Below are 25,645 nucleotides of genomic sequence, written 5' to 3' on the forward strand. Positions count from 1 at the left end.
GATTCTGAAACATGGCCATATAGCCCGGAAACTCACAACAATCCACTCTCAACTTTGTTTAATCTTAACTATGATTGGTTCAAAACAAATGTGCTACATGAACTACAATTGGTTTGGGTTGCTGTGAGTTTTCTGGGCTGTTCCAGAAGCAGTCTCTCTTGACATCTATGGGAAGCATCCTCAGAGGTTGTGAGGTCTGTTGGAAACAATATCTGTGGAATGTCTAGGGTGGGAGAAAGCACTCTTGTCTGCTTGAGGCAAGTGTCAATGTTGCAACTGGCCACCTTGATTAGCACTGAATGGTCTTGCAGTTTCAAAGCTTGGCTGGTTGCCATCTAGGGGAATCCTTTGTTGGGAGGTGTTAGCTGGCCCTGATTGATTCTTGTCCTGATTTTAGAGGGTTTTTGTAAAAAAAACTGGTAGCCAGATATTGTTCATTTTCATGGTTCCCTCCTTTCTGTTGAAATTGGTTTGCGTCAGACAAGCCAAAGTTAAGCTTAATCGTAAGTCTGGTAGGTTTTGAAACCATCACCATGTTAAGCTCCATGAAAAAACAAAAGTAAAACCAATTATTTCTTATAACTATGATGAAGGAAGGCAAGAGAAAATGGACACATTCCCAAACATGGTATATCATGGTGTCTGAAGCAGAACTAGCTCGGCTAGCTGGGGGATGCTGGGAGCTACAATCTAACTTTCCTAACTTCTGGAATGAACATAGCGTGCATATGCCAAGGAATACTTGGAAAAGCAGAAACCACGTGCCTTGCCTGAGGGAATTATATCACAAGGAGGAAGAAGTATTCATAACTGGTGTTAGCGCTGCTAGCCAGGTATGCCACAGATGCATAATCTTATTTAGCAACCTTTGATGACTGAGTCCTTAATTACATATTAAACTTTATTTGTGCAGGCATAAAACTTTGACAGTAATGCTTGAGGAGTAGTGTAAGAACACAGAAAAAGCAAAGCAAGTGGTTTTCTGAATCCAGGAGCCTGTGCTTCTCAGAGCATCTTTAATTTTGCTGAAGGGTAAGTTTTCAGTCCTTTAACTGCAGATATTAGAGTGTTTGCATGTTCCTCATTGGCTTAATCATGCTGATTCAAAAGATAGAGGTGTCTAAGATTTTCAGAAGCAGTGTACTTGGTTTTAATCCTTCCCTCTTAATTAATAATGTATTGACTGGATCAAATAAATGCAACATAATAAAAATATAAATCTATACGCATGCAATAATATGATTGCTTCATGCAGAATTTTATTTTGTTTAGTGCCCAAACATCTATAACATTTCCCCCCATAATAATATCTTTTAGGCAGTCCTTAGAGTTTGGGGAATATGGAGTCAACTGCTTCAGTTTAAGGATTTGCAAAACAATTTCCTTTGAAGGAAAGGAGGCAGCGAGTGAACTGCCTGATAGATTACTTGTAAAATAAGGGTAAAATGTCATTAGTTCTTTGGAGGCTTTCTTTGGAGGCTTTTAAACAGAGGCTGGATGGCCATCTGTCAGGGGTGCTTTGAATGCAATTTTCCTGCTTCTTGGCAGGGGGTTGGACTGGATGGCCCATGAGGTCTCTTTCAACTCTGTGATTCTATGACTCTAGTTCACAAGTAGAATAGTCCTGTGGAATCACTGGAACTTACAGAAGTGGGACTATTGGATTTAATGCAATAATAATATTGTTTTCCAAAAAGCCCTCCAAAACTAGCTTTTGCTAAACTGCATTCCCCAAATGCATAGGACTAAAACTCCTACAGTCATCACCCTGTATGTCAAAGGATGATGGAAGTTCCAGTCCAATACAGCAGCTTCACTACAGGGTGCAAGGAGTGAGAATTGCACAAGGTGACACCGTCAGAAGGATGACGCCAAAACAACTGCCTATGTTATGCAGTGCTCCAGGGGACATATATTAATATTTTAAATAAAAATATTATTGTAGTTAGATATACCGTAGAGTCTCGCTTATCCAACCTTCGCTCAGCCAACATTCTGTATTATCCAACGCAGTCTACTTCCCGCCCGGATCCACAGCTGTTTCAATACATTGCGATGTTTTGGTACTAAATTCATAAATACAGTAATTACTATATAATGTTACCATGTATTGAACTGCTTTTTGTGTCGATTGTGGTGCTTAATTTGTAAAATCATAACATAATTTGACGTTTAATAGGCTTTCCCTTAATCCCTCCTTATTATCCAACATTTTTGCTTATCCAATGTTCTGCCGGCCTGTTTCTATTGGATAAGCGAGACTCTACTGTAGTTGCTTTTTTCACCTATGAGCCCAGGTTGCATGTACTAAATCAATATACCTACAGAGCTAATTTGCTTTTTGAATCTTCTAATGTGCATGCATTTCAATCAGAGGTGTCATTATCACCCAGTTACAATGATATTTTGTATCATGTGCTTTCATCTGAATGCACTATTGTTTTTGTTGCTACTGGGGGTTTTTTTATAGCGCAGATTTTGTCAAATGTTCTGATATTTTAGCTGCAGTTTTGTGGTCTGGTCAGGTATGGGAGGAGTTTCATGGGGTGACACCACGAGTTGCCACACAGGGTGACCCTAACCCTGACAACACCATTAGAGGACAGTTGTAATGTGAAGATTGTTCTCTGAATTGCCGAAAGGAATAGATGGACATAATAATAATAATAATAATAATAATAATAATAATAATTCATGGTGGCTAAATGAGATTTTGTGTGTGAGTAGCTTTTTTTTCTCCATGTCAGAAGCGACTTGAGAAACTGCAAGTCACTTCTGGTGTGAGACAATTGGCCATCTGCAAGGACATTGTCCAGAGGATGGCCAAATGTTTTTCCATTTTGTGGGAAGCTTCTCTCATACCCCTGCATGAGAAGCTGGAGCTGACAGATGGGGGCTCACCCCACTCCCCAGAGTCAAACCACTGACCTTTTGGTCAGCAGTCCTGCCAGCACAAGAGTTTAACCCATTGCGACACCAGGGGCTTCTTGTGTGTAGCTGACTGTAACAGGCATCTTTGCAGTGGAGGTGGTGGAAGAGTTATGGGCGCCCCAAACTGATTGGTGGTGGTGGGGTGACAAGCACCAGTAAGTCATATGATCATTTCCACCAGGATTTTTTTAAAAAAATGATTATTATTGTTAGAAGGAACATGTATGCAGATACTTACAGATCAGTATACTAGTAAATCAGTATTAACACAACTTCATATAACAGGATGGCTAAAAACACCTTAGATCCGTGGTTCTCAACATGGAGATTTAGGCCAAATTTCCCACACAGAAGCCCCATGCTTTGAAGGGACTCGCTGGTGCAAGCCTCCCTCCAGCCTTGCATGCTCTCCCTTGCCAGCACATGTGCACCACTCTGCCATGCACCAAGCACGCCTGCTCTCCCCTCTCCACTTGGAGTCTCAGAAACAGCCCTCCCCTTGGTTAGAGGCCAGCTGAGAGGACAGCCAATCACAGTGGAGGAGGGCTTTTGCTGGGAGGATTTGCTGTCTGTTTCCAAAAAGGAAGAGAAGGGCAGGCGGAGAGATCTTCAGCCTTCTCTGCCAAAGGGGTTCCTAAGGCCATCAAAAACATGTTTTCTGATTGTCTTTGGCGACCCCTCAGGAACCCTCTCGCAACCCCCCTAGGGGTCCCGATTTCCAGGTTGAGAAACACTGCGCTAACAGGTCTAAGTGGATTGGGAAAATACGGTGTGAATCAGGACTTTGTCCTGATGTGTTGTAAAGCCCAGGGTTACATACTGAATATGACACAAAGGAGTCAATCTGTATGCATCCCATTGGTGCTGCATCACTGAATTGACCCTATTTGTTTTATTAGCACAATTGTAGTGATGAAAATCTCTTGTGACATTTCCTTCAAGTCATATTTGCCTTGTGGTTTTGAAAAGTTCTTTTTGACAACAGTTCTTCTATTTCCATTATTACTAGGTAATAACAAACACTATTGGGCTTCCATAGACTTTGGGGTGAGGGAGTGGCTAGTGCCAAGCAAGCATTTGCAAACAGAATAAGAGAAGGAAGTAACAATAATAATATAAGTAGCAGTCCAAAGAAAGGAATATTATTGCCAGTGTAGGAAGGACAGGAGGATTCGACTATACCTGTAAGGTTTGAAGTCCTTTCCCCATCTTTACATTTAGCTATTATTTTCTCACTCTCTTTTTTTCACTATCAAAAGTTAGAATTTTTTTTCCATGTCAGGAGCGACTTTAGAAACTGCAAGTCACTTCTGGTGTGAGAGAATTGGCTGTCTGCAAGGATGTTGCCCAGGGGGTGCCCAGATGTTTTTAATGTTTTACCATGCTTGTGGGAGTCCCAGCATGAGGAGCTGGAGCTGACAGAGGGAGCTCATCCACGCTCTCCCCGGATACAAACCTCCGACCTGTCAGTCTTCAGTCCTGCCGGAAAAAGGGTTTAACCCATTGATCCACCAGGGGCTCCTAAAAAGTTACATGAGTCTGAGTTCTTCGGCAAGATACACTAATTAATATAGGAAAGGAACACTCAATTGTTTTACATAGAAATTGGTGACCATTAGAAAAAAATTACACTTTCAATTATTCATTCGCTGAACAGTCTCAAGCAAGGCAGTTTCAACACACTCTGGGCTGACTGAGCAGAAGGAGAGATGGAAATTATTTGAGCAATCTAGCGAAGAAGGAAATTCCTTTGCATTAATTCTCACATGAGAGCCTGAAAATGAATTTGGATTCCTGTGAGTCGGGCTCATTTGGCTTCTTTCATTGCCGCTTGTTCAGGATTTGAAGCATGAGGTTTTCAGTAGCGTTCTCCTCTTTCCCTTTTCTCTGGTATTTCAAGGAAGTTGCTGAAGGAACGTCGGAGTGGAGATGACCCCCTCGGACAAAGACTCAAATGGACTGGACAACCCGACTTTTGTAGTAAGTTTCTGCCTCTGTTTCTTAAATGTTAAAACAAATAAACTTAAAGAAAAGTAGGTAAGAGGGTGACAGAAATGGGCAGAATGATCAATTTTGAATTATAAGTTCAATCAGGTTAGTTTTAAAAATCCAAATGCAATCTTTTCCTATTCACTTCTTTTAAGTTTGAAAAATAAGAAAGATGATCCTATGGACTACTTGTATGTTTTGCTAGTGATAGCATTGCCTTCAGATAGTCAGATATTATAAAAATTTTGGAGACACATCACCTCACAAAAACAGAGTTCATTTGCTATCATTTTGTTCTACTTGAGAGAGAGAGCAACTGAAAGGACTCTTGCTGCTTTATTCCCAGTTCGGTGTATGAAAGTCTATATAACAGAGACATATTGTTTGCATTTTAAGGAAATTTAAGGCTTTTAGATAGTTTGTTGTAGGTTTTTTGGCCTCTATGGCCATGCACTAGAAGCATTCTCTCCTGACATTTTGCCTGCATCTATGGCAGGCATCCTCGGAGGCTGTGAGGACCTCACAACCTCTGAGGATACCTGCCATAGATGCAGGCGAAACGTCAGGAGAGAATGCTTCTGGAACATGGCCATACAACATGAAAAACCTACAAGAACCCAGTGATTCTGGCTGTGAAAGCCTTCGACAATACTTTTCGATGGTCTTTCAATGTGTATATTGCTCTTTCTTTATTGCAGCTCTCATTTTAGATTAAACTACCAAATTTTTGGAAGCCCCCAGTAGCGCAGTGAGTCAAACCGCTGAGCTGCTGAACTTGCTGACCAAAAGGTCAGCAATTTGAATCCGGGGAGCATTGTGAGCTCCCGCTGTTAGGCTCAGCTTCTGCCAACCTAGCAGTTCTAAAACATGTAAATGTGAGTAGATCAATAGTTACCACTTTGGCGGGAAGGTAATGGTGCTCTATGCTAGCCACATGACCCTGGAGGTATCTATGGACAATGCCGGCTCTTCGGCTTGGAAATTGAGATGAGCACCACCCCCTAGACTCAAACACGACAAGACTTAATGTCAAGGAGAAACTTTATCTTTACTTACCAAATTTTCCTGCACACACCCAAACTGAAACACAGGAAATGTTGATATCTAATTTTCCCTGAACTTTGTAATCAACTTTAGCATTATCCTGCCTAGAGTTCCATCCATTCATTCATTCTCTCATGTCAGATACTGTATTAAAGACTGCTTCCCACAACACATACTCTTTTTTTCTTACCCACAGCAGAAGCTCAGCATCTCATAAACTGTTGGGAATCGCCTCCTTAGATTTTTGTTCCCCAAAGATTCTTTGTACTTGTGTACACATTTTGGTATTCCCCAAAAATTGCTTATATCCAAGGTCAACCAGGAGTGAATCATAGAATCGAGTTGGAAGAGATCTCGCGGGCCATCCAGTCCAACCCCCTTCCAAGAAGTAGGAAAATCACACTCAAAGCACCCCAAACAGATGGTCATCCAGCCTCTGCTTAAAAGCCTCCAAAGAAGGAACCTCCATCACAGTCCAGGGCAGAGAGTTCCACTGCTGAACAGCTCTCACAGTCAGGAAGTTCTTCCTAATGTTCAGGTGGAGTCTCCTTTCCTGTAGTTTGTAGCAATTGTTCTGCATCCCAGTCTCTGGGGCAGCAGAAAACAAGCCTGCTGCCTCCTCCCTATGAGTTCCCCTCACATATTTATACATTGCTATCATGCCTCTTCTCAGCCTTTTTTTCATGCTAAACATGCCCAGCTCTTTAAATTGCTCCTCATAGGGCTTGTTCTCCATACCCTTGAACATTTTAGTCAGCCTTCTCTGGACACATTCCAGCTTGTCAGTGTACGGAGCTAGTAGAAATATTTGGTTTCTTATGCTTGGTTTTGTTTCATTATTTGTGTAGGTATGTATATGTATGTGTGTGTGTGTGTGCATATATCTATGTCTCCATTGCAAAATCAGTGGATTTCAAAGAAAACAGTAATGATGCATAACATTCTGTCAGTTATTGGCCACCCTGGGCTCTAAATCAACCAAAGACCTACTCATTAAATATTACAAAGAGAATTATATTTTAATGTGCAACTGGTTCTCCCACGTTTGTGGGTTTGGCTTTTGCAGATTTAATTATGTATGGATTTGATTGAAATGTTATCTCTAAGAATTTCTCTAGGTCCTCATGTGTGATTCAACTTCCGGTGGAAGTTCTGGTCATGCTGAAGGAACTAAACCAGGCATGGTCCAACTTGGGCCCTCCAGGTGTTTTGGACTTTAACTCCCACAATTCCTGACAGCCTCAGGCCCTTTCCTTTTCCCCCTCAGCTAACCATGCCTGAACTAGACAGTCCCAGAGAGGTGTTCTTTCCACTTAAAGAAATAGTGGGAGTCTTTTACTTGGGGTTTTCTCCAACTTTTTCACGGGACATGCATCCCCACCCCACAAATATAGTAAAGACTTTCGGTATATATTTCAGATTTCAATATTAATGTCAAAAATACGTAGTATGATTTTACATAGGATTTGTGCTACATTAGAACAGTCAAGACAAATATCACTTAAGTAAAATAAACATTAAATATTAAATAACCAGAAAAATAAAATAAGGTGTAAACACTAAACTAATCTGGGAATCTGCTATTGCAACACATCCAATGAAGTGGTTTAAAACCAGTATAAAAAAAAGATTAGGACTAAGTACGTTCCAGTCTACTTGGAATACACGAAGCTTCCTATGGTTCTTAACAAAATATATAATTCGCCTTTCGTGGATATGGAATTCTGAATAGTGAGTTGTGAACCTGTGGGGCATTTCCAAAGAAAGACTTCACTCTGTCCTTGTTAAGGCATATGAAACATTTCTGTACTGCATCCTAAACCTTCTGTCAATGGCCCTTCTGATCTGTCTTTGTAGATATATCAGAAGACTGCCGTTCTGGTTATGTAGCCATTAGTGTTCCGCATGAAAGGGCCTTCCACACAGTCTCAAAATATCAAGGCAGAAAATCCTACATTATCTGAGTGACTCAGATAACCCACTTCAAAGCAGATATTGTGGGATTTTCTGCCTTGATATTCTGGGATATAGAGTTGTGTGGGAAGGGCCCTTGACCTGCTGCCTATTTTAATAGCCGCCCCTTCTTTTCTCAGACTTTCGGGTGCCGGCTTTCAACTTTCTCCTTCCTCCCTCAAGACAGTCCTTGTAACTTGAGAAATGTAAACTGAATTCTTAAGCAATGGAGAAATCAGCTCCAACTGGTTATCCTTTTCCTACTCAGGATGCACATCTAATAATAGCACAATGCATGTGGTGTATCATGCTGAAGAGAGAGGAAAACACAGCGCAAATGGAATTATTCATGGCATGTTACTATCTCTTTCTGAAAAAAAAAAGAACAGCAGTTACTATCACTTTTTTCAAAAAAAAGAGAAAAATAAACAAGACTTAGAAACAAACTTAGAGCCTTTCCACACAGCCATATATCTCAGAATATCAAGGCATAAAATCCCACATTATTTGCTTTGAACTGGGTTATCTGAGTCCACACTCAGATAATGTGGGATTTTTTGCCATGATATCCTGGGATATAGGGCTGTGTGGAAGGACCCTTAGAAACTGTGATGAAGAAGTTTGGAGGTCAAACCAATCCCCCTTTCCCTTCCCAATCCTTCCCTTTGTTTCTCACCCATACCCTTTGCAACAGTTAAAAAAAATTTAATTTTTATTTTTAGACGTTCCTTGTCCTACCATAGGTAAAGGCAAAGGTTTTCCCTGACATTAAGTCTAATCATAACCTATTCTGGGGTGTTTTGCTCATCTCCATTTCTAAGCTGAAGAGTTGGCATTGTCCATAGACACCTCCAAGGTCATGTGGCCAACATGATTGCATGGAGCGCCGTTACATTCCCGCTGGAGCAGTAACTATTGATCTATTCACATTTGTAGAAAGTTGGCAGAAGCTGGGGGTAACAGCAGGATCTCATCCCACTCCCCGGATTCAAACGGTCAACCTTTTGGTCAGCAAATTCAGTAGCTCAGTGGTTTAACCTGCTGCACCACCAGGTGGCCGTGGTAATAGGTTTTTAAATTTATATATACATACATACATACATATATATATAGTTCCTTATCCTACCATATAAACCCTTTCCTACCCCACTTTCGCCCATTTTTTGAATTTGTAATATAACTAATAATAATAATAATAATAATAATAATAATAATAAAGAATAGAAGTGATGGATAAGTTGCCTATCTTTAACTTTATCTAACTGCTGGATCAAATGAACTAAACTGCTTAACGTGAATGTGCTATGAGAGTATGGGTTAAAAGGGGGGCATCAATAACCCCTCTAATGAGTTATTAACGAATGCATGCATTTATTCAGTGAGAGCCCCCCCCCCCCCCCAAAAAAAAAACCTCAGCCTTTCTGGGAAAAGAAGCAAAAAAAAAAGCTTTGTGGAGCATAACATGGCAAACTTTTCCTCATGTCCTCAGAGAGTGGTTAGAGGCCTTTACTGATGAAATGATATATTCTCCCTTTCTTGTTCTGCAGACTGATGAAGGAGACCATTATTGTAGCTTCAATGAAGGTGATGCTACAGTTCCGGATAGTGAAGAAAGGCAAAAAGGCTATGGCAAAGAGAGCAACAGACTTGCTTACATTGTTACAGATATCCCACCATGGTATCTCTGCATCTTCTTGGGAATTCAGGTGAGCCTGGAAAAAAATCATCCTGCCAGAGTTGTTTTGGAAAGTGCGTGTTGTGTTACTGGGCACACAAAAATATGTCTCAGATGAAATAATTCATATTACATTAAAATCAACCAATATGTGAGTCATATACATTGAGTAAAACTACTTTCATTGAATATAAAAGTTACAATGGCATCAATTATTCTGTCAATATTGGATTGGATTTCTTGGGAACCTCAGGGCAGTTATGTCCCATATTCTTTGATAGCATTTCTTAGGACTCATCTAGACTGGGCAGTTCAGCCCAATATACATGTGTCCCTGAGCAGCTCCAGATCCAGTAGTTTGTCCTGAATTGGAGCTGTTGTTCACACAGAGCGCTTTGAGATAGTACTAAATCATGGGTTCTAAACAGGGGCAAAAAATCTTGGGACTTCAGAAGAGGTCCACATACAGACCTGTTGGTCCTGGGATTTCTGCCTCCATTATCCAGACTTGATGCTTTGTTGTGAGATTTAGAGGCTCCCAAGATGACCATTGCAAGACTTATACTGGAAACTTTGGCCAGATAGATAGATAGATAGATAGATAGATAGATAGATAGATATATCACACACACTCAAGATGCGGATATCTGGATATGCAGAGAATCACTGCAGTGAATCACTGCAAAAGTTCCATTTTCATCTTGGCCAGAGAAACTGTGCCCTCCAGACATTTCATGAAGTATCTGCCACACAAACAAAGTCAGTGGGGTAGGACCATTTCTACCCAAGTCGGCACTGCACAATCAAACAGGAGCACACAATTTCAAGCCAGGAAAAGAATTTTGTCAATATTGACATTTTTTAGAACCTGGCTGCCTGTCCAGACAGATTCAGTTGTGAACTTGTGGCATCAAACAACAGGGTGCCATTCCTGGTTTATACATGGCTGTTCCTGATTGCACGTCTTGTGAAAAGATTTACAACATTCATTAGGGGGGCACAACTTTGTCCTGGCCAGAGAATGTGCCCTCCACATATTTCATTAAGTTCTTGGCACACAAACCAAGTTTTCATGTTCTGCTCAACTGTCACTTCCTTTTTAGAAAGCGACCAATCGGGAACAAACATCTAAAACCCGAGAACAAATGCAGATAAAAAATCTCATGATTTTTGATTGCAGGGACATACAGTCATTCGAAGATGCCGATATTCAGCTCAAAACCACAATATTCCCGCACCTGGAAATCTTACATTTTTTGCCTTTTGTAGCGATTGCTTCCGCATTACAGGAAATGGCCCCTGGCCACCCTCCTGTTTGCTGTGGAAGCTCCTGGGATAAAGATACCCACAGCCAGGAAACGCAGCAGCTCAGCTGGGGTGTCACATAGCTTGCTTTCTGTGTGTTGCCATCATTGCTACTCCAAACTGGCCATTGAGTTCACAAACTGGCCATCACAAATGCTTCTACTGACATCAGAATGGGGTACATGTACAACAGGCTCTCCTTCTTTCTTCCTGGCCATGCAGGCACCCTGTTCCAACATCAGCAGAGGCACCCGTATGACCCAGAAGAAGGAGAGGAGATCACCTGGTTGCAAAGTCACCTCTACTGATGTTGGATCAGAAAGAAGGAGGGGAGATTGCTCTGCTTCTTTTTGTTACTTGTGTGGGTGCCCCATTCTGGTGTCATCAGGGGTGCCCACAATGGCCAGGAGCTCAAAAAGAGAACCTATCCTCAGCCACTCACGGAAAGAGTAATGGTGCCATTGTCCCATTTAGTCAGGGCCAAATTGGACTCATAGATGCCCTGGAGTTTCCAGAAAACTCTGAAGTATCTCCCATCTTAAAACTCTGGGAAGTAGTTAAAACACCAGAAGTAGTTGTGTGTTGTGAAGACAGACAACCTTCTATTTGCGGTGAGTCTGGAGTTTGGGGATAATACAGACCAAGTCCCAAATCACCAAGTGAACTTCTTTTTTGAAAAGGACATGTTGTCAACTCCACCTGGGTTGATAAAATGATAAAGTGAATTATCGAACAAAATAGAGAAATGCAGCTCCATTTATTGGTAAGGGCTTTCATGGCCAGAATCACTGGGTTGTTGTACATTTTCCAGGCTGTATGGTTATATTCCAGAAGCATTCTCTCCTGATATTTCACCCACATCTATGGCAGGCATCCTCAGAGGTTGTGAAATCTGTTGGAAACTAGGAAAATGGGGTTTATATATCTGTGGAATGTCCAGGGTTGGAGAACGAACTCTTGTCTGTTTGAGGTAGGTGTGAGTGTTTCAATTGGCTACCTTGATTAGCATTTAATAGCCCAGCCATGGAAATCCACAAACGTGGACAATTTCAACAGAAAAGAAGAAACCATGAACATTAACAAAATCTGTCTACCAGTGTTTTAAAAAAAACCTTCTAAAATCATAACAGTAAATAAAGAACGACACTCAAAAACAGGTGAATTCCAGACAAGAAACAATTAGGGCCAGCTAATCACCTTCCAACAATGGATTCCCCCAGGCAGTAAGAAGCCAGACCTTGAAATGGCTAGGCCATTAAATGCTAATCAAGGTGGCCAATTGAAACATTCATACCTACTTCCAACAGACAAGAGTTCTTTCTCCCACCCTGGATCTTCCACAGATATAAAAACCCAATTTTCCTAGTTTTCAACAGACTTCACAACCTCTGAGGATGCCTGCCATAGATGCGGGTGAAACATCAGGAGAGAATGCTTCTGGAACATGGCCATGAATAAATATTACTGGAAAATAGTTGCACAGATCTCTCTTTCAGTAAGTAGGAAAAATTGAAAGAGCCATGTTCTTATTTCCCTCAACCACCAGAGACTTGTATCTTACCAGTCTCTTCCTGTTTAAATTGGAAACAATACAGAATAAGTCAGGTCATATAGATTTATTTGCTATTTTGTGTTATATGGAACAACTTTGGCAACTGTAAATATAATTTGATATATATATATATATATATATATATATATATATATATATATGTAGTAGCTTTGTTTGGAGGCAATGCGCCACAATTATGTTACCTGTAATGTTGGGGGGAAAGGACACAATGGCATTTTTTAAAATACTGATTATTAATATCTTCATTAGTATGCGTATTGGCGTGTTTGTCTAATGAGTAACATGTACTTGTTACTTTTGTCTCATTATCTTTTGTAGGTTAAAACACTAAATTACTTGGGAGGCATTTTTAGGGGTCCCACTTCCCCAAGTATAGCCATTTTCTTACCATTTAAATGCAGCAAGTTACAGTTTAAAAGACAAAAACCCATCATTGATGTTAATCAATTACCTTTGGGGCAGTTTGCACTGAGTTACAGTAGTTTTATTAAAAAATAACTTTCCAACTCGATGGAGTGTTCAGAGATAGTAGTTATCCAGGAGCTGTTCATATTGACTCAACCCAAAGCCTTTTTCTCTAATTGCCTTTCTCTTTCTCTGGTTTTAGCACTACCTGACTGCCCTTGGAGGTCTTGTGTCCATCCCTCTGATCCTCTCCAGAGCCCTTTGCCTGGAGCATGACGCCATCACCCAGAGTCACCTCATCAGCACCTTCTTTTTCGTCTCAGGGATCTGCACCCTCATTCAAGTTCTTTTTGGAGTCAGGTAGAGATGTTCTTCTGGAAACATGGCACTACATTTACCAATTATTGTGTTTACAAATGACTGAGATAGACATGGTTTTGCATGTTAGTAATGAGATCAGAAGGGATATCTTCAGTTATTTTAAATAAATAGATTGAGTTCATAAGAAATAGAGGCTGAGATGACGTTTCCTTTCTGCCCACGAGTCAAGAAGAGTAGCTCACTATCACTTGTGACAGTTGAGTAGTCTTATTAGATTTCCTTGAAAATCAGCAAACCAATATGAATTTGGAATTCAGATTTTTCCTCTCTAAAGCAAAAGTCATTTGGTATATAAAGGAGTACATGTATTTTGATTCTTCCCCTCATTTTCTTCACACAACTTCAAATCTTATCTGTCTTCCATATACACCTTTCCTCTTCCCATCTAATCCTCATACGTTTCCTAATTTTCAGTGGCTGACTTTTATTTTTTAAAAAGACAGAAATGACAAATGTAGTGTGTCCTATGGGACTGGCACCCAAGTTTCACCTCCCTACATCTGACAAAATATGTCCTATCTAGAGTTGCACTTGCAAATTCCTTTAGGAATTTTCTAGGTGCCCCACCCTGATTGTGGTAACTTCTGGCAGAGGATGTTACCACAATAGGGGTTGCTATTATCCATGATTTCCTGATTTCACTGTGAGTTCAGCAATGCATCCCCCACAGATGTGGTCCACACTCTTGTTACGTCTTGTATAGACTACTGCAACAGGCTCTATGTGGGGTTGCCTTTGAAGACTGTTTGGAGGCTCCCAGTCATCTAAGAACGGCAGCCAGATTGCTCACCAGAGTGGCATATGGGGAGCATACAACCCCCAGTTACGCCAGCTCCACTGGCTGCCAGTCTGCTACTGAGCAAAATTCAAAGTGCTGGCTTTAACCTATAAAGCTATAAATGGTTCCAGCCCAGCTTACCTGTCTGAATGCATCTCCCCCTATGAACCATCTTGGAGGTTAAGATCTTTCGAGGCCCTGCTCTTGGTCCCGCCTCTTTCGCAGGTGCGGTTGGTGAGGATGAGAGACAGGGCCTTCTCAGTGGTGGCGCCTTGGTTATAGAATTCTCTCTCCAGTGAAATCAGATCAGTGCCCTCCCTCTTGACCTTCAGAACAAAAGTGAAGACATGGCTATGGAATCAAGCCTTTGGTCAGTAAAGTTATTACTATTATTATTATTATTATTAAAACCCCGCTATCATCTCCCCAAAGGGGACTCGGGGCAGCTAACATGAGGCCAAGCCCACAATTACAGTACAACAAAATAAAATAAAATACAAACAGCAAATAATAACATCAAAATAAAATACAGAAAATATCAGAAAATGAAATAAACAGATGCAAAATAATGTGATGAAGAAATAAAATAAAGGGATGGTGGGCGGTCCAAATGCACAGAATAAGACTGATAAAACCCTGGGTGAGATAAGTAAATGGAGAAGTATATGTCTGCAGGGGAGCTCAGAAGGGGCAACCAATGGGATTGAGTCTTCATTAAAGACAAGGAAATGTGTGTCATGAGGACAGAACTATAGTTGGGACAGATATAATATGGGGATATGTGTTCACTCGTCAGTAGTAATAATGATACTTTATTTATACCCCGCCCTCTCTCCCCAGGATTAACTTCCTTTTCTGGAAGTTATTACCTGTTATGTCACCAACCTGCGGTAATATTCAGGGCATTTTGTATAATCTTGGCAATGCATATGAAGTAAGAGTTTGTAAGCGGTTTAGTCATATAGTGGAAGGGTTCTGCTCCAGTCCCTTCTCTCAATTGTGGCATGTACATATTCCCACAGAAACAAAAAAGCAGAAAACAGACATTTTGATTAAAATAGGATGCTACAACCTATTTAAAATTTGAATTTTTATTACTCTGCAGACATATATTCTGTGCTCAGTAACGTTAAACAGTAAGTTATGAACTAGGTTTTTCCAAAGTATCTACATCAGCTTTGGAGGTGGAATACAGACTCACTTTGGGAAAGAAGTGAGGGGAGAGTTCTTAAATTTAACTCCTCATAGTTCTATTCAAGGAAGACTCCAGCAAAACATGAAGAGAGAGTTGCCAGATGTACAAGCTGGTTTTAGAAAAGGCAGAGGAACAAGATACCAAATTGCCAATATCTGCTGGATAATGGAGAAAGGCAGGGAGTTTCAGAAAAACATCTATTTTTGTTTTATTGATTATTCTAAAGCTTTTGACTGTGTGAATCATAATAAATTGTGGCAAGTTCTTGGTGGGATGGGCATACCAAATCACCTTGTCTGTTTCCTGAGGAACCTGTATAACGACCAAGTAGCAACAATAAGAACTGACCACGGAACAACAGACTGGATCAAGATTGGGAAAGGCGTATGGCAGGGTTGTATATTCTCACCCTACCTAGTCAGCTTGTATGCAGAACACATCATGAGATATGCAGGACTTGATGAATCCAAGGCTGGAGTTAAAATTGCTGGAAGAAACATTAACAACCTTGGATATGCTGATGATACCACTTTGATGGCTGAAGATGAGGAGGAGTTGAGGAGCCTTCTAATCAAGGTGAAAGAAGAAAGTGCAAAAGCTGGGTTGCAGTTAATCATTAAAAAAACCAAGATTATGGCAACCAGACTGATTGATAACTGGCAAATAGAGGGAGAAAATGTGGAGGCAATGACAGACTTTGTATTTCTAGCAGTGAAGATTACTGCAGATGCAGATTGCAGCCAGGAAATCAGAAGATGCTTCCTCCTTGGGAGGAGAGCAATGACCGATCTCGATAAAATAGTGAAGAGTAGAGACATCACATGGGCACAAAAATCTGCATAATTAAAGCAATGGTATTCCCGTAGTAACCTATGGATGTGAGAGCTGGACCATAAGGAAGGCTGAGCAAAGGAAGATAGATGCTTTTGGACTATGGTGTGGGAGGAAAATTCTGAGAGTGCCTTGGACCGCGAGAAGATCAATCCAGTTCATACTCCAGGAAATAATGCCTGCTGGCTCACTGGAGGGAAGGATATTAGAGGCAAAGATGAAGTACTTTGGCCACATCATGAGAAGATAGGAAAGCTTAGAGAAGACAATGATGCTGGGAAGATGGAAGGAAAAAGGAAGAGGGGCCAACCATGGGCAAGATGGATGGATGGTATCCTTGAAGTGACTGATATGACCTTGAAGGAGTTGGAGGTGGCCACGGCAGACAGGGAACTCTGGCATGGGCTGGTCCATGAGGCCCCAAAGAGTTGGAAGTGATTGAACGAATAAACAACAATAGTTCTCATCCTATCCCATTTGCACCACATCCCTTTTTAAGAAAAAATGTAGAGGGGTATAATCATCACTACCACTGCCATCATCATTATCAAGATCGTATATTTTTTTATGATGTATTTCTGTAGTAGAACCATGCTCAAAGCTACTTACAGCAACATTGGAAAAGCTGCAGCATAAAATACAGCAACATTCATGGATCTCCAATGTCTCATTGACTTTATTCCCTAGAAAGATATGAAAACAACAGCAAAATTATTTAGTTTAATCTAGGGCTGATGCAGAAATCCACTGATTAACATTTCCTGTGCTACGTCATAGGAAAGGAACAATATCAAATCTTAATCTTTTGCTGAATCATTAACTGGAGGAGGGGAGCAATAATGTATTTCTGTTCAAGAAAGTCTTTGTTGTTTTTATGTGCTGTCAAACTGGATTTGCCTTATGAAAGATTATATGAATGAGAGACCTCCAGGAACTTGTCACCAACAGCCACATTAAGTCCTTGAAAACTCTAAGGACCCTTCCACACAACTGAATAAAATCCCACATTTTCTGCTTTAAAGTGGAATATATGGCAGTGTGGACTCAGATAACCCAGTTCAAAGCAAATATTGTGGGATTTTCTGCTTTGATATTCTGGGTTATATGGCTGTGTGGAAGGACCCTACGTTGAGCTTCCTTGTCTCAATCAAACCACGTGTAGTGTGATCTACCTCTTTTCTTATTGATTCTCATTTTCCCCAGTGTTATTATCTTTTCTAATGAGCTACATTGCCTCATGATATGTACAAAGTAGAAGTCCCAGACCTTAGGGCTTAGTTTGGAGACTCAGGGCCAAGACTTTTATTCTGAAGACACACTCTACTGGATCAAACCATTGCTCCACCTAAGCATTTCCAATTCTAGCAAAATTATTTCCAAGGATGGAACCTGGAAATTTCTGCATGCAAAGCATGTACCCCACCTCTCAATTATTGAACATTATTATAAAAACCAATTTATATTCTGGTACTGTTGGGGAAAGCACATATATAATGGGCTAACTGTGAATTATTATTATTATTATTATTATTATTATTATCTTTATTTGTACCCCGCTAGCATCTCCCGTAGGACTCGATGCGGCTCACATAGGCATGACACAGACTACCAGTACCAGTTCAGACTACTTTGGCCAAATGAAAAGTAGTTTCACGGTCCAAATCTGACAACGCGTGGAAAAATTACTTTCTTGGATTACAACGATGGCCTTCATAGAGTGCCATTATATTCTTATGAAGGAAGGAAGCATGAGTTGTGTTGTTTTAGACGTTTTTGTTCTTTCATGGTTGCCTTCTGGAAAGGAAGCAAAACAAACGAATACTAAAAAAGATAGTGTTTGTTTTCTTCCTAACCAAACTCTCAGAAAGAGCACAGATTCTCTTTGTTCAGAGTCAAGGGAGGTCGTTATTTATTAAAAAGTTCATCCTTTCTGGCAGCTTTTCACCTCTACAATGACCCTTTTGATTCTGATGTGGGCTCCTGAACTGCAGCCCAGAACTTCTCAGCTTAATCGCCTCAGATATGCTCAGCTTTAGATGGGTGGAATGTACCTGCATTTTGGGGATCTCAAGGCAATTGTGCAGGAGAGACTACAGTCTTTTGAAAGGTCCTCACAACCTCTGAGGATGCCTGCCATAGATGCAGGCAAAATGTCAGGAGAGAATACTTCTAGAACATGGCCATACAGCCCAAAAAACCTACAACAGCCCACTTCAAACCAGACACTGTGAATTTTCTGCCTTGATATTCTGGGTTATATGGCTGTGTGGAAGGGCCCTTTGAAAACACCCATTCTTAAACATCTGTTTAGTCAGAAGTAAACATGTGCTTTGGGGTTTATGAATTTTTTCATTGGCAGTTCTAATTAGTCTAGACAATGGAAAACTAGATGAGCTAATAAAATGTTGACAGAGAGGAAAACTTAGAATTAGGATTCAGAAATGCTAAGCAACATAGGCAAGATTGGTAAATAGGGTTGCCAAAGAGCAAACTGGAGAGGGCTCATATACCTTTGATGGTGGTGAATAAGAGGGGATTTTATCAGGTGTTGCTTGACTTGTTACCTGGTGGCATGACAAGCAACGTCTGCTAAAATTTTTGCTTTTCCATAACCATTAAAGGGACAGGATTCCTCTCCAGTTTTCTGTCTGGACAACTCTATTGGTAAAAAATGATACTTGAGCTGAGCCATTCCTTTGTATAGTTGTTTTATGGCATTGGTTCCCAAGCTTTGGTCCTCCAGCTGTTTAGGACCTCAGCTTCCACCATTCCTAACAGCTGGAAAGCTGACTGAGATTTCTGGGACTTGAAGTCCAAAATACCTGGAGGACAACAATATTTTTATTTTTATTATTTTTATTGTTGTTAAAGAAAAATCATTAATAAAAATGTATATATATATATATATATATATATATATATATATATATATATATAAATATCTGGAGGACCAAAGGTTGGGAACCACTGTTTTATGGGTTAATTTTTATTTCACATCCAGTTCACACTGGTTCTTTCTTGTCAAATTGTGAAAGGCATAACTCACATCCCTACAACACAAAGGGCAGGGGAAACGGTTCCTTTGGCTAGTATTGTTTTAGTCTGCTGATGTGTGTCAACTGAACAAAACAGCACTATATTTCAGTGCAATGAAAAATGAGAGACAGATATTTTCCTCCACACCCAAAGCACTTTTATGATGTAAAGATTGATTTGTGGAAGATGCTAATAGATGTGAATAAATGCCTAGGGCAAAAATGTGTCTCTTACTGTTTCTAATAAATCTGTGAGTACCAAGTTTACAAAATTACAACGCCTTCTCTGAAGTACATCCAGTGCAAAAACATTTGTTTATATGTGTTGCCAAGGTTTATTGTGGTACTGATCTTGCGAGAAGGTCTGTATGTGTATTTATCTTGTGAAGGTGAACTGAAATTAGTACTGTATTCCTGAATGGCCCTTGCAGTCCTTTTCAGTTCTACGATGCTTTGATTTTTGTGGTGTCTTTTTAAAATGACATTCAGAAATGAAGAAACATAATTGCTAAATAGTTACCTCCGGTTTCCTTTCACCTTAATATGGATTGTTTCAGTAGAGTATTAAGGCAATTCTTATGTCTGGGAATCATAGACCAAAATTAGTGGTGTACAGCAGGTGTGGGAAGAGTGCTGCAAAGTGGGTTGCTGTGAGTTTTCCGTATGGTCATGTTCTAGAAGCAAACAAAAAAGAGAAAACAATGAAAATGAACAAAATCTGACTACCAGTATTTAAAAAACTATAAAATCAGGACCGTGAATAAAGAACAACCCTTAAAATGCAGGGGAATTTGAGAGAAACAATCAGGGACAGCTAACACCTCCCAACAAAGGATCACCCAGGCAGGAAATAGCCAGACTTTGAAGCTGCAAGGCCATTTGATGCTAATCAAGGTGGCCAATTGCAACATTCACATTTGCCTTGAACAGACAAGAGTTCTCTCTCCCACCATGGATCTTCCACAGATATATAAACCCCACTTGCCTAGTTTCCCACAGACCTTACAACCTCTGAGGATGCCTGCCATAGATGTGGGTGAAACATCAGGAGAGAATGGTTCTGGGATATAACCATACAGCCCAGGAAACTCACAGCAACCCAGTGATTCTGGTCATGAAAGCCTTCAGCAACATAGTGCTTTAAAGTTTTTTGCCACCTACAGAATTTATATGGCATATGGAGAGCCTGGAAATATAAATTCAATCATGGTTATTTGCAGGTCTATTTTCCAGCACATGTATGTGTGAAAAAAATGAACACATATATAAGTCTTCAATAAAATGAGCTGCATAACTACACCCCCCCCCCCCACACACACACACATACACTTTTCTCCTGTGCGTGCTTGGTCTTCAGTGTTTCCGTTGGGAAGGTAATGAAATCTAATGCCAATATTTTTCAGAAGGAAGAAACAAGAGCCAAAGGAATGTTTTACAGGGCACGCAAAAATAAAGAGTAACATTGTCTTCTCAGAAGTTCTTGGACGACATATTTTTGTTTGTTGTTGTCAAAGTTGGAGTCCCTCAATCTTCTGAAGCCCACTGTTTCCTTTCTGGTATAATATATCATTCTTGGCCACTGTGAAACCTCTTTTTCTCACCTCCTCTTTCCCCTTTCCTTATTCAGTTAGTTACCATTGGATTACCTTAAGTAAGGTCATAAGAAATTGATTTGTGTGTGTGTGTGTCAGAAGCTTCTGGTGTGAGAGAATTGGCTGTCTGCAAGGACATTGCCCAGAACATGCCCAGATGTTTTACCATCCTGTGGGAGGCTTCTCTCATGTCCCTGCATGGGAAGCTGGAGCTGACAGACAGGAGCTCACCCTGTCTTGCCGATTCAAACTTCCAACCTTCAGCAATTCAGCCAGCACTAGAAATGGATGAAGAAGAGTGATGTCAGTTATAGTCAACGCAGTTGGAGGGCTCTACTTTTAACTATTACTTGGTGTTAAAGATAGATCAATGACTTCAAAGATTAAGGTTGCTGTTATGTTTGCGTTAATGTGTGATCTGTCTTGTTCAAGAAAACCTACTGTTGAACCATATAATTTCTTACTCCTCACCATTCTGCTCTCAACACAGGCTGCCTATCCTACAAGGAGGAACATTTGCCTTTGTAACCCCTACACTGGCCATGCTCAGTCTCCCTCAATGGCAGTGCCCTGCTTGGACCCAAAATGCTACCCTGGTCGATGCTGCTTCTCCAGTATTTATTGACGTCTGGCAAAAACGAATGCGAGAGGTATGCACTGTGTGTTTGTAGTAAGGTCTTTTCTTTTGGAATTTAAAAGTCAAACATCCCAAGCTTAGACACATTGCTTCCTTGCTGGCTTGGGGTTTGTGAGAGCTGCTGTCCACAGTAGTATGTGTTCAAAATATCACGTGTGTTCAAAATGTCACTTTTGCTTTTCCAAAAGATATGGCAAATACCATGTTTGCTTTGATTAGCCATAGAATCATAAAATTATAGAGTTGGAAGAGACCTCATGGGCCATCCAGTCCAACCCCTTGCCAAAAAGCAGGAAAATTGCATTCAAAGCACCGCTGACAGATGGCCATCCAGCCTCTGTTTAAAAGCCTCCAAAGAAGGAGCCTCTACCACACTCTGGGGCAGAAAGTTCCACTGCTGAACGGCTCTCACAGTCAGGAAGTTCTTCCTCATGTTCAGGTGGAATCTCCTTTCCTGTAGTTTGAAGCCATTGTTCCGTGTCCTAGTCGCCAGGGAAGCAGGAAACAAGTTTGCTCCCTCCTCCCTATGAGTTCCCCTCACATATTTATACATGGCTCTCATCATGTCTCCTTCTCAGCCTTCTCCTATGCAGGCTAAACATGCCCAGCTCTTTAAGCCGCTCCTCATAAGTCTTGTTCTCCAGACGCTTGATCCCTCTGGACACATTCCAGCTTGTCAACAACTCTCTCATTAATCGCAGTTCCCAGAATTGGACACAGTGTGATTCCAGGTGTGGTCTGACCAAGGCAAAATAGAGCGGTAGCATGACTTTCCTAGATGTACACACTTGACTCCTATTTATGCAGGCCAAAATCACATTGGCTTTTTAGCAGCCTCATTATGTTGTTGGCTCATGTTCAACTTGTTGACCACGGGGACGCCAAGATCTTTTTCACACAAACTGCTGTTGAGCCATGCATCCCCCATCCTATATCTTTGCATTTCATTTTTTTCTGCATAAGTGGAGTATCTTGCATTTGTCCCTGTTGAGAACATAAAAGTTACATTTACCCAGCTTGACTACATATGTGATACAGACCTGGCACTTCTGCTGCTATGGTGGTGGTGATGATGATGGTGATGATTTGTACCCTGCTTTTCTCTCTGGATTGAGACCAAAAGCACCTGAGAACATTAAAACCTACAAAATATAAATATTAAAATAGAATTAAGCATAGAATTATTAAAACAAGTCAGTTAAAATCATAATAAAATACAAAAGTAAAAACTGAACTTAATGCAATATCCCCTTTTGAGTATTTTCTGTATCCGCTTGCCGAAAACAAGGCACTGTGGGAAATTGGCCAGTCTCCCTAAAAAAGGATAAGCTTTGATCCTTGAAAGTACACTGTAATTACATTAACTCTCTTCTGTCCATTGGTTTCTACGGGATATATACCCGACTTGCAACTTAAGGTGCATCTGTATCAGGCATGGGCAAACTTTGGCCCTCCAGGTGTTTTGGACTTCAATTCCCACAATTCCGGCTGTTAGGAATTGTGGGAGTTGAAGTCCAAAACACCTGGAGGGCCAAAGTTTGCCCATGCCTGATCTATACTGTAGAATTAATATACTTTAACACTGCTTTAACAGCCATAGCTCAATGCTATAGAATCTAGGGATTTGTAGTTTGGTGAGGCACGAGCACGCTTTAGGAGAGAGGGCTAAGAACCTGATAAAATTCCAACTCTCATGATTCCACTGAGCCATGGAAATTCAAGTAGTGTCAAGGGATTTAGATTAAAACCCACTGTCACCTTTTCTATACTTGTCGTTTCAGGTGCAGGGAGCAATAATGATTGCCTCTTGTTTCCAAATTTTCGTCGGCTTCTCTGGTCTCCTTGGATTTTTGATGCGCTTCATTGGCCCGTTGACCATTGCTCCAACTATCTCCTTGGTGGCCCTGCCTCTCTTTGAATCAGCAGGAAGAGAGGCAGGTGAGCATTGGGGCATCGCAGCCGTGTAAGTTTGCCCTCCTTATATTGATAAGGATGTAATGTTTCAGTTCACAAGGATCTATAGCCCTTCACCTCTTGGTGGTGCTTGTATAATTTTCAGGTGTGGTGCCTTAAAGTAAAATGTATGCTGTGATAAATATTATTTGATTAAGAATATTCATAAACACTGCTGAGTGTAAAATCAACCACATAAAATGTAAATTGTGTACAGTTACCTTAGCATATGGATTATTAGTGGATGTAATAATAATAATAACAAATAATAATAATAATACACAATACTCCTGACTTCACTATCGTGTTAAAAAACAAAATATGGATTGTTGATGTTGCAGTCCCAGGTGACAGCAGGATTGAAGAGAAACAACTGGAAAAGCTGACACAATATGAGGATTTAAAGATCAAACTGCAAAGACTCTGGCACAAGCCAGTCAAGGTGGTCCCAGTGATGACTGGCACACTGGGTGCAGTGCCTAAAGACCTTGGCCTGCACTTAAACACAATTAGCACTGACAAAATTACCATCTGTCAGCCGTAGAAAGCCACCTTACTGGGATCTGCACGCATTATTCGCCAATACATCACACAGTCCTAGACACTTGGGAAGTGTCCGACGTGTGATCCAATACAACAGCCAGCAGAGTATCTGCTGTGGACTCACCTTGTTGTGTTTCAAATAATAATAATACACTTTATTTATATTCTGCCCTTCTCCCTAGGGGGAATTCAAAGCGGATTACAGCATTTACATACATAGGCAAACATTCAGTGCCTTTACCATCATATACAATGAAATACGGAAACACAAATAAAGGCAGAGACTTCTTTCATTTCCGGCTTCTGGAGGCTGTACTCATTTCTGGCTCTGCGGAGGTGCTTTCCTCCATTTTCAAGCCAAGGAGCCTGCGTTGCCATCTCCTGATTGTGAGGCCAGCAAGATTGGTTGGAACGTCTCTTTGCCTTTTCCCACCAAAGTGGTACCTATTTATCTACTCACAAACTGCTAGGTTGGCAGGAACTGGAGCTAACAGACAGGCACTCACCCTGTCTCACAGATCAAACTGCCAACTTTGGGGTCAGCAGTTCAGCAGCACAAGGGCTTAACCATTGCACCATTCAAACCACTACATCACATGCCAGCCGATGTGATGTAGTGGTTTGAGTACTGAATCTATGGTTCAACCCAGGCTGCCAAATCTCAGCAGTTTGACACCACATCACCTGTTATGGCTTAATAATAATAGTAACAACAACAACAACAACAACAACAACAACAATAACTTCTTTCTTACAACTTGCCTCCATCTCGGGGCAGCTTACACGGGGACCAACCCCAATATAAACAAAGGTTACAAAATAACACAATTAAAAACATATCACAGTCGGCTATATTAAAAACAATAAAATATAAAACATCATAAAACATAAACCACACAACAAACAATAGCCGAAAAAAGTGAGCATGTGCAGATTTGAGACTAGTAGGGCAGAACAAGAGCTTGTACATACGCAAACTATGGAATTCTGGAATTTGTAGTTTTGAAAGGTATTTATTCATCTCTGCCAGAGAGTTCTGGTGCTACAACAAACTACAAATCCTAAGATTCCATAGGATGGAACAATAGCAGTCAAAGTGTGTCACATTGATGTAATATGCAGTGTGATTGGGAGGTACAGCTCATGAGACCAAGGACTGAATATCTGCTCAGCCACGGAAAGCAACTGAATGACCCGGGACAAGCTGCACTCTCTCAACCTCAGAGGAAGGCGAATTCCCTCTTAATAAATCTTGCCAAGAAAACCCTAACAGAGGGATGCCTTAGGGTCACCATGACTTGAAGGCACACAACAAGTGTCTACATTTATTTAAAAAAAAGACAGCTCTTTGGCAAATATGAAATAAGTAAAATGATTAAAAACACTCCCAGCATAATGCAAAAATTTTGATTTGGCTAAAAGTTAAGCAAATATAAGTGGTGGACACGGTACCAGAGTGTTTGTGTCTTGTTTAGTTTTTTTAGGAGCCCCCAGTGGCACAATGAGTTAAACCCTTGTGCCGGCAAGACTGCTGCCTGAAAGGTCAGCAGTTCGAATCTGGGGAGCAAGGTGAGCTCCCATCTGCCAGCTCCAGCTTCCCATGCTACGACATGAGAGAAGCCTCCCACAGGATGGTAAAACATCTGGGCATCCCCTGGGGCAATGTCCTTGCAGACGGCCAATTCTCTCACACCAGAAGCAACTTGCAGTTCCTCAAGTCGCTCCTGACACAAAAAATGCCTATATTTTAATAAATTCTTCAAGGCATTAGATATGTTAAATTTCTTTTCTCCACCTCCCGGAGTTTTAAAAATTGGCTTTTTCA

General features: G+C 40.8%; 1 protein-coding gene across 2 annotated transcripts in view; it reads left to right on the forward strand.

Annotated features, from left to right (window-relative positions):
* Nucleotides 1-923: 923 nt before the first annotated feature.
* LOC132776046 (solute carrier family 23 member 1-like) overlaps nt 924-25,645 on the forward strand; it is a 39,651-nt gene continuing 14,929 nt past the window's right edge. Inside the window, exons 1-6 of one of the 2 annotated variants that reach the window (XM_060777224.2) lie at nt 924-1,032; nt 4,832-4,911; nt 9,465-9,623; nt 13,078-13,235; nt 21,178-21,337; nt 23,106-23,287. In XM_060777224.2, the coding sequence (XP_060633207.2) occupies nt 4,861-4,911; nt 9,465-9,623; nt 13,078-13,235; nt 21,178-21,337; nt 23,106-23,287 (710 nt within the window). In that variant the 5' untranslated portion in view covers nt 924-1,032; nt 4,832-4,860. Of the gene's footprint in view, nt 1,033-4,450; nt 4,912-9,464; nt 9,624-13,077; nt 13,236-21,177; nt 21,338-23,105; nt 23,288-25,645 lie in introns of those variants that run through there. The other variant, XM_060777223.2, reaches the window with a different exon arrangement.

Source organism: Anolis sagrei, chromosome 5 (assembly GCF_037176765.1).
Source record: "Anolis sagrei isolate rAnoSag1 chromosome 5, rAnoSag1.mat, whole genome shotgun sequence".
Taxonomy (NCBI): domain Eukaryota; kingdom Metazoa; phylum Chordata; class Lepidosauria; order Squamata; family Dactyloidae; genus Anolis; species Anolis sagrei.